Source organism: Cyprinodon tularosa, unplaced genomic scaffold (genome assembly GCF_016077235.1).
Source record: "Cyprinodon tularosa strain WSP-4 unplaced genomic scaffold, ASM1607723v1 ctg512, whole genome shotgun sequence".
Lineage (NCBI taxonomy): Eukaryota > Metazoa > Chordata > Actinopteri > Cyprinodontiformes > Cyprinodontidae > Cyprinodon > Cyprinodon tularosa.
The window spans coordinates 299,305-309,581 of record NW_024039244.1 but is presented as its reverse complement, the minus strand read 5'-3'; the positions used below and the strand labels follow the sequence as shown (position 1 = coordinate 309,581).

Below are 10,277 nucleotides of genomic sequence, written 5' to 3'. Positions count from 1 at the left end.
TATTATTAAATTAAAAAAAGGTTGCTTCAATCAAAAAATATATTTCCAATTAAAAACAACTTACCTTCAATGAAAAATAAAAATACACTTTTCAATCAAAGAAAAAAGTATCTGATTGCCAAAATATAGCTGAGACAAAAAAATATATATATACATATTAACATTGCTTTTTTTTTAATTGAAAATGTTTTCTTTAACAGAAGTCAAGTTTTTCTTGTTAAAGGCTTTTTTTTTTTTTTATTAAAGTAACATTGTTTTTTTCATTTCATATAATGGGTAAGACAAGAACAACATAACTTGAAAGGCATCTGGAGTCAGTGTCATTTTTACTGATTGAACATAAAAAAACCCCAGCATTAAACCATAAAAAAAAAAAAAAAAAAAAAAACTTTTTTTAATACCAAAAACACCTTGCGACTTTTATTGAAAGCTAGATTTGGGAGTTCCTGTTTAGGCTATTAAACTAGGCTATTACTGGACAACACACCCATAAAAATCTAGACTCAGAAAACATGAAAACCTTGTATGCTTCATCTGTTCTTTGTTCTTTTTTTAACCAGACAAATCTGTGGGATGGTTTTATGTTATGTTAATGTCTTTGGTGACTTACAGATCACTTTTACACTTTGAAAATTTGACTAGAGTAATTTAATTGTTACATGAAACTATTGTCGGTTTGTTATTAAGCAAGAAAAAAAAATCAACAATTAACTAGTTATTTTTTGAGCCCCCAAAGTACTTTAATTTAGATTTTTGGTTGCCATGGCACAAATTTGGATACCCAAATTATTACACCATAATGCAATAGTGTTAGACAAAAATATGTTAATTGTATGGCACTTTATATGTGTTTCAACATAGTAAGGCTGTAATTTATGCCATAAAAAATTGTTTAAGTAAAATTTAGTTTTGACACATTTGTAGTTATTCTGTATGATTATTACGTTGAGTTGATGTTGATAATCTGTTATCCATTAATGTCATTCATCCACACCTTTCCTTTTAAGGGTTTGTTTGCTTAAAAAAAATGTTATGTATGGAGTCTTTGTCTTATTTCCTTAAAAACAGGCATTTTTGTCAAGGATGTATAAAAATTTGTTTTCTACAAAGGTTGGGCTGATTCTCAATTTCATTTATGTTTTTGATGTATTTTAAAAAATCTTTATACAGTTATTTGAAAAACACTTGTTTTGATTGAAAAAAAATCCAGTGGGTTTTCTAAAGCTGTAGATAAATGCACCAGATGCAGATTAAGGATGCCCCGCTTAAATACAGCAAAAGTCAAGAAAAACACAATGATATTAATGGAAACAAACAACAAAAATTTGTTTTAATCAAGTTTATTTGCACATCCATATTCTTTCATTAATCATGCCAGATTCTCACATCATTAAATAGCACATTCTGCAGCAGTCTAGTTGGACAACATGTTCAATATCAGCGTTTTATTTCGTTCTTGTAACTTATTGAACTAATCACATTACTGAACAACAAGAGGCTAGCAAAGCTTCTAAAATAAAAGCCAACAATTTTAAATAACCTAGGTCTAGGATTTAGGGTGTGTTGGCTGAAGGGCAGTGTCAGCAGGTTTATTTTATTAAGACATACATATTTTGTAATTCCAGCTATTAAAGTCTCCTATCTATGCCACCTGTTTCAATTTGTATTTTCAACTTACTGCTGGAAATGCACCGTTGTTCACTTTCCACAGGATTGCACTGTAGATCAAGGCCTCGAGTGGTACAGTAGTAAAGTGGATTTTGAACAACTCAACCATCGCTTCCATAGCACCAAAGAGACTCAACCCAAAGGTATTCATCCAATGCTGAACCTATGCTGGGAAATACATTGCTAGACAATGACACACATTCTTACTAATGTAAATGATAACTAAATTTGCCAGAGGTTTTATTTTTCTAGTTTTTCTCATTTATTGTTCTGCTATGATGGCACAGTATCTATCATCACAGTTTCAATTTACTCGTCCTTGTCAGTTTTACCCGAGTCACTCTCCTTCTCCCTCCTGGATTCCTTCACCACCTGATGATGAAAGCACACACTTAAAAAGCTTCAATTCCAGAATTTGATTTCCAGATTATGTGATAAATCCTTTTACCTCCCCATCTCTAGTCTCCACAGTCTTTATCACCACAGTCTTTTTGCCTTGAGTGTCTGGAGTCCTTTCATAGTCTGTGAAGATATGAAAAATAAAGCTTCTATTATAATAGTTCAATTACGGTACAATATTTGTTTATTCCAAAGGTCACTTTGTAGGTCTTAACATCAACAACCAAGGCACACTTCGTACACCACCGAAATCTGGGATAAAATTATATGTTCTTGCTTCATAAAAACTAAAATGTTCAATGCTGGATGATTGCCTTGTCATCTTAAACTTTTAGTGTTTCACTAAAGTAAATCAGTGACTCAAATATGACTAAAGATGTAAATAATAAAGATGTCAGCTTCTTGAAGAAGTCGTCATGCTGTGGTTAGTGTATCTTCATTAGTGCAGACAGAATGTCTGCATAGCACAGCATGAGACATGTTGTTGTTAGACGTATCAGCAACATTTGTGTAGGGATTTTGGAAAGTTTTGTCCCTACATTTAATTTCTTGCCCTGTAAGATTCTTTAAAATGGCAAAATATTTAAAGAGGCTAGTATGAAAATAAGCCAATCTGATAGGAAAAAGAAAAAAATCTTAGCAATTTTTGTGAAATTAATGCATGAGTACGCATCAAAATCAGTGTTGCTGCCAATACTTAAATAATAAAATAAAATGCTTAGAGTTTTCCATAAGTCTAGAACAGCACTACATAAATGTAGTCCCTCTATATTTACATTTGTTTTCAAGAGAGAGGTTTTTCTGCTTATTTATTTGGCAAATTGAAAAACAAAAAAATTAACTATACGTCACATCCATCCGTTCAAATACTGACAAGGTGTTTAAAGTTACAGACTAGTGTTTAACTAAGTGGGTCATCAAGCTTTACCATGTGTAGTTTGTTTTTCTGATGCTATCCTTAATGTGCTGGGGCTTGGAGTTCAATTTACAGGAAATTTTCTTTCCAGATGAGCATGTCGGAGATGAAAAGCTGCTTTTCGAACAATAGAACTAAATCTGCCTGAGATTCATTTCCTAATGTTAGAGGACTAAGAACGTTACATTCGATCTGTGATCCCAGCTTCAGAAAAGGAAAATGATATTTTTCTGCATTTCCTGTTCTATAAATCAATCTAAACAAGCATCTAAACAAGAGATTGGTTCAAACAAAATCCAAAACAACTGCTAAATTAGAACAGCTGCTTCCAATTTAAACAGATGGATGCTCAACAAACAGTTTTCTTTGAAGGTGCAAATTCAAATCAAACTAATAATGTTAGCTGATTTATAGAATAAAAGTGCATCTTACCTCGATCGATAAAGTGGTTGCTCATGCCAATGTTGAGGATTGGAACAGAGATCCTGTAAAAATATTTAATCACTTAGTTTTCATCACAGATAACTACCATTATGCCCATATAGCAAGCAGCTGTGATATAAATGCCGTGTCCTTATTCACCTGCTCTCCTCTCCCTCCAGGAGTTTGCGGTAAGTGGCAATTTCAATGTCAAGTGCCATTTTGACATTAAGGAGATCCTGGTACTCTCGAAGATGGCGGGCCATCTCCTCCTTCAGGTGGCGGATCTCATCCTCCAGTCTGCCAACATTATCCTGGTAGTTGCCAATCTCCACGCCAAACTGGTCCTCCATTTCCCGCATCTGCCTCAGCAGAGCTTCATTCTTTAAACAAAGTAGAACAGCAATTAATGCACTGTTTATTATTAATAATGCATTTTTGTAAATAAACCACAACTGGCGTTTGCTCTTACTGTGTTCTTTAAGGCATCAATTTCACAGTTTAGAGACTGAATCTGCCTCCTGGACTCACTAGCCTCCTGCTTGGCCTGCCGCAGAGCATCAGTGTTGCGCTTTGCAGACTCAGTCAAGTCTGCAAACTGCCAGAAGAAAGAAGTTAGGCTCACAAACTTAAACAAATGAGTTTTCTGTGTGTATATGTGCCCTCTCTAACCCACCTTGGACTTATACCATTCCTCAGATTCTTGCATGTTCTTCATAGCAATGGTTTCATACTGCGCCCTGATGTCTCTCAGAGCACCGGTAAGGTCGGGCCTGGAGGTGCTGTCCACCTCCATTTTCAGCTGCTGGGTTTGAACACTTACTTGCACATCTTGGATCTCCTGCAAGCAAAGCAATTAAAGCTATAAGATAAATACAATTCAGCTGTGATGCTTTTATTAACTGCCCCCACTGCTAGATCCTCCTTCTGCAGCTGCACAGAAGCCAGTGAAAAAACCCTTTATTCAGTAACCTATCCAAAATATAAACAATTAGAGATATTGATCTTATAATGTTTCAGTAAACGGATGAGTAGATCTATGTTTGATGAGTCCAAAAGGTAAAGCAAATGTGTACACGACTACACCACATGGGGGCGACTGATGCCATTGACTGCAGATGAAAGTTAATGTCAAATTTGTCACTCCGGGATCTGATCTTCTCACCATAAGCTATTATTGAAAGACATAGAATAATGTCTCATTTAATGGGTTTATAAGAATCAAATAAATGCTCTTTTCTATAAGAGAACAAAACAACAGATATGTGGAAATTTTAATTTTGTTTCAATTCCTATGACCCAAAATGGCCGACATACTTTTGGATTTAGGGTATACTACCAAAAGACCTTTTCTGCAGAGCCATGCCCATTTTTTAAATTCTATTAAAATATGGGGGAACTGTTTTCTGTAAAGTTTGGTGAGGTTTTGATTATGTTAAGGACTCAAAAAGCCACCTTATTTTTCAGGGGATTAATACTAAGAAGAAACACCACAGATAAGGAAGGCCTTCATAGAAACCTTTGCTGCTTGGGCCTAATAATAATAATAATAATAATAAAAATAAACATACAGTTTTATTTAAAGAGAAAATTTATGTATGGAATTTGCATCTTATATTTTCACATTTTTATGCTGTGGCTGTAGAAAGCACTGTTTCTAATATACATATAAAATACTTCCCCTGTACTTTAGCCAATACAAATAAAAAACACAAAAATGAATCGATGTCTAAAAGTCTGATATTAATGGACAAGGTTATAAAGTTTTTTTTTTTTACTATTTTAGTCCGAGATCCTCATGCAGACCATATCTGTGACATTGTGTCACAGGTTGTTGAGGTGAGGGGAGATATGGATATAAATAAAAAAAAACATGTTCTTAATTTCTGAAAAAAAAAAAAAAAAATACCACCTGCATTTTGGTTTCTAAAAGGAATAATCTACAAAGAAATGCACACAACTGGTCAAATGACTATTTGCATCAAGAAAATTCCCCTCCAAGTACAGACTAATATCATTTATTAAAACTTGGATGATTACAGCTCTGACAGATACCTTGAAAAAGTTAAATAGTGTAAGTTTTATTCCCTTGAACTTTAAGATTAAATTATAAATATGTAGATATGTTTATACAATGGTAGTGTGGTGAAATAGAAGAACTTACTTCATCATGGAGCTTCTTCAGGAATTCAATCTCATCCATAAGAGATTCAATCTTTCTCTCCAGGTCCAGACGAGACAACGTAGCATCATCCACATCCTAGTTATTCCAGAGGACAAAACATAAACACATACAGGCACTCTTATGTTTGCATGTTAATCCATGCAGGCATCATGGGAATAAATAATTTTTATCATGTAAGCTATGATTTATACTAAATGATTTTCTCAAACTACAGCAGTCCATCATGGTATCCTATAAGACATTTTTAATCCTCTGGACTTGATATGTGTGTTTCAGAGTGCCTACTGTTTGTTTGAAGAATGAACATATTAATTCAAATAAACTAGGAAGTATTTTCATATTTAGATCCTCTGAGTCTTATTTTATCATTTGGTTCAAACATGAACCCGGTAACAAAAACTCAAATTAAATACTTTCTGTATATAAAAAAATAAAGCCTGTGGTATTTTATACAATTATGGCTCACAATTTTTTTAAATAGTAAATAACCTCAGGGGGATTTTTGGCTAAGATTGATTTTCTTCCATTCTGTGTTAAGGAGCTGGCATGACTGTATTTAGAGGATACAGAAGAAAATATTTCATCTCATAGCTGCGATCAGCCATCTTCATGTCAATATATCATCAGTTTATTTATTCAGCATATCCTCCCTGCATTTGTTTTTTTTTCAACATTTCTTGCTCTTACTTTTATCTGAGTATTAGCTTACCCCTTTATTATAAATTAACACGTGTTATATCACAATAAATATTCAAAGAATGAAAACAAATTAGACAGTGTTTAAAAACAGATGTTTCTACATCCCTTTTGTAAACTTCTTAAAGTAAGAATTGCAGATGAACTGACCAGAGTTTCAGCCGGTGCCTTTAAAAAAAAAAATCTATTTATCCTGCTAATTTAATTTTAGACCAGATTTAAGTTGTAATATCTTGAGGATTGAATTTAAAAAAGGAAAAAATCTGTTTCAGGTTTCTTTGTAGAGCCAAGAGTTTTGAGTTTGTATGTCTGTCTGTCTGTCTGTCTGTCTGTCTATTTACATAACTATCTATATTATTATATATATATCAATTATTATATCTATTAATGACTATTCTTTTTAAGTTATATTAGTTACTTAAGTTATATAAGTTACTTAAGGGCAATTTTCACCCAATCTATCCTTCTCTAGTCATATAAGTAGTAAATGTCATTTCATACCATTCAACAGCTTCTAAAATGCCTGATTTTTGGGAGTAATTAAGCAAAAAATAAATGTTTTTTTTTTTTAAATTACTGTCATCTTTTTCAAGTTTCCAAGACGGGATTGAAATTCTTTTTTTTTTTTTAGCCAATTCGCAGAATTTACTCAGTATGGTTAATTTATCTTTATTGTATTTTTACAAAGTAGTTTTAGCATTTATAAAAATATTTCAATCACACAAGCATATTTGTAAAAAAAAAAAGGCAGCACTAAAATGTGAAGGCAATATTTCTTTACATCATGATCGTCAGCTCTTAATTTCAGTAAGGTGATTTATACATATTCAGTATGTGACTGTCTATGTCACTGTGTATCAATTCTATGAATCTATGTTAGATTTCTATACTGTCATACGATGGAGACAGTAATATGAAAGTTGGAGATAGAAATTGCTTCAGCGCCTAAATGTTCAGCCCGTTATATGCGACTGTGATCAGGCAGAAGGATATGATGATCATCATCCAGGAACAATGGTGTTTACCTTACGGAAGGCAGCCAGATTATGTTCAGCTTCCGCTCTCTTTTGGGCTTCTTCATCCAACCTGAGAGCAAAAGAAAATCATTCAAATATTATGCAGGTTTATTCAGCCTGATTTTTTTTTTTGAATCACATTTTCTTTTTCAATAAGGGAGATAAATGGTGCTTTCTGGTTATGTAAGCCTCCCCTGTTAAAGGTTGTGCCAGGGCATCAGATGGTGAAAAGCTTCCTGGATCAATCTGGTAATTCCCTGCCCTGTTAAAAGCATTTTGGAAGGAAGCCCACTGGGACCACCAGGTGCTTTGTTGAACTAATGCGGTTTCTACGCAGGTCACCAAGGTCATGTCTACGACCGAAATTAGGTTGCAGACGCACACTTCCTGTTTTCTAAAATCCAAAAAGATCATCCTAATGCAAAATTTTCATAGTGATGCAAAGATGCATCATAATGGACTGTCTGCTGATGTGACATTTAGCAGCTTTTTAGCTAACTATCATGCAATTACAGTAATGGCTATTATGGTGCACAGTCTATGATAAATTAATTTCTAAAACAAGGAAAATTTCCCATAATGGAGATGAAGATTAAATGAAAGAGGAACAGTTTAATTCAATTTCAGCCCCAACCAATTATAGTAATGTTCCTGTAGAGTCAGGTACACTTCAGCCTGGCTATAAATCTAAAGAGGTTTGTTTCAATTTCTGACTTGAGAGCTGTGCTTGAGTAGACATGCAGAGGTGGAGACAAAGTATCATCCGGCCCCCTGCTCTCATCTTTAATTCATGCTGTGTTACACAGGGCTGTTTTGGTTCTAATGGGCTATCTGGCACCATCCCAACAGACGTACGCTGGAACACACCTAATGGAGTTATTGAGTCACATTGATTTTTCCTGTCGCGATTCTTACTGAGCCCCATTTTTTTTTTCTCCTCATCCCATCTCCTCTCCCTATTTCTTCTTCCCATTTCCTGCCTCCTAGCCAGCCCCACCCTGTAACCAATCTGCACCAAGTTTTGTCTTTAAAAATTTTTAGCTGCACAATACATCGACATGCAAACCCTTATTTCTAAAAGGGTGCACGGATGTGAAATTTGTTAGATTCCTATTTCATCTGTAATGCATCCACATTCTGCAGGGTTTTAACACATTAGGCTTTTTGGATGGTCTTTGACTTCGAATTCACATCTTAAATACATTTCACTGATATGATAAGGTGACCTTCGTCCTGATAATAGAAAAGAACACTAAGATTGAGGAAAAACAGGGTAATTTGTCAGTGACTATATTATTGCAATTGGATATTTTACTAAAAATGTACACCTACGCACAGCATATCATGTCACAATGTTGTTCTTATTGTGAAGTAAAACATATCTGATTATAAAACCTTCACTAAAAATGTTTTTAATTGTGCATGGCAGCAGCCTGCACCCTTCAAGCAAAGCAACATTCTTTATTAGGTTTATGCCAGTGTGCCACGCCCTGAACTACCCTGAGCTAAGTAGAAGATGGCTTAGCTCTCTTGCTGTTTAGGACCTCTAAGACATTTTATCATCAGCCTATTATCTTCAGACCCTTCAAACAAGCAGAAGTATTGTGGCAGAGGCAGCATCATACTGTGGGGATACTTTCTTCTCGGTCTTCCTGCTACAGTCATACAGACCTCTGCTTCAGAAGTCCCAGGTCTTCGGCCAGGTTGTCCCTCTCCAGCTGGTACTGGTCCCTTTCCTTGCCAACAGCATCCAGCTGCCGCCTCAGCTCCTTCAGCTCCTCCTGGAAGAGCTCAGAGGCCCGGTTGGGCTGGCCCTGTTGGTACTGACCCTTGAAGTGGTTGAGCTCCTGCATCAGAGCCCCGTTCTGCTGCTCCAGGTAGCGCACCTTCTCGATGAAGCTGGCAAAGCGGTCATTGAGCTCCTGCAGCTCAGCCTTCTCATTGCTGCGTGTGGCCAGGAACTCCTGGTTTATGGCCTCGGCTAAGGTGAAGTCCACCTTGTCGTAGGAGAGGCGAGGGGGCTGGGGGGTGGGACGGGAGCGCTGTTGGTGGTAGGTGGTGGAGCGAGAAGACACCGCAGGAGAAGCTGAGCGGACATAGCGACCTCCAGACATGGGAAGGCGAGAGGAAACAGGGGAGTAGGAAGACAAAGAGATGGGGTGAGGGCTTCCAAAAGTGCGCCTGTAGGAGGTGGAGGTTATTGAAGAGTGGCTCATTGTGGATCTGGTGATGTTCTCTGCCGCGATGAAAGGATGGAAGAGTGGAGGCTCTGAAACGCTCCTGAAGCAACAGGACATCACACTGAAGGGTGCTGAGGGTTTTTATGCTCTCAGCCACCCCTCCCTTAGCTGTCCTCCCCTCACCCATATCCAGCCTTTCTCTCTCCATCCCTCATCACCATGGATGCTGTGGCCACTCCCTGCTCCTCAGAGACGGGCCCTGTCTTGCTTCCTTTCACAGACTCCCATCTCCATTGCACTTCTCCATCTTTTGGATCAGATCATTTTCTTCTAAGCCAGATTTAGCTTTTGTTACAGATCTGAATGTCTCCGCTTCACATCACATTTATAAGTATTAATTGTCACTTTTCCAGCAGAGGAACCGGGTGATTTTATTGTGTTTTATAAGTTAGCAGAAGTTAGTCCTTCTTTTATGGCTATCAAGGATTTCATCTCCAAAAGGGGATTTGAAACTCTAACCTAAACTGATTCTCCTGGATGCATTGATTTGATTTCTTTTTACCCCCACCCTGTCCATTTGTCTCCCTGCCTCTCGCCTCTGTGTCGGACTCTCCTTTTACAGTAATGGGATACTTTATTGATATTCCGGCCGTCTGGGTTAGAATCATGACTCTGCAGTTAAGTTACGCCTTCGGAAAAAGCCCCATGTCCAGTAATACCAGTCAGGATTGGTGTGTTTCAAACCATTAAGGCCATTTGTGCGTGGGGTCGGCTGCAGGTTTTTAGTCCACTGAGTT

The 10,277-nt window shown here is 36.5% G+C and overlaps 1 protein-coding gene across 1 annotated transcript; it reads right to left on the bottom strand.

Annotated features, from left to right (window-relative positions):
- Positions 1-1,324: 1,324 nt before the first annotated feature.
- prph (peripherin) lies at positions 1,325-9,612 on the bottom strand. Its single transcript, XM_038303529.1, has 9 exons — positions 8,972-9,612; positions 7,310-7,370; positions 5,568-5,663; positions 4,080-4,244; positions 3,876-4,001; positions 3,566-3,786; positions 3,416-3,468; positions 2,117-2,190; positions 1,325-2,040 (listed from the first exon to the last, which is right to left on the bottom strand). Exons 1-9 carry the CDS (start codon positions 9,595-9,597, stop codon positions 1,978-1,980), a joined length of 1,485 nt encoding a protein of 494 aa, XP_038159457.1. The 5' UTR covers positions 9,598-9,612; the 3' UTR covers positions 1,325-1,977.
- Between the last annotated feature and the right edge of the window lie 665 nt (positions 9,613-10,277).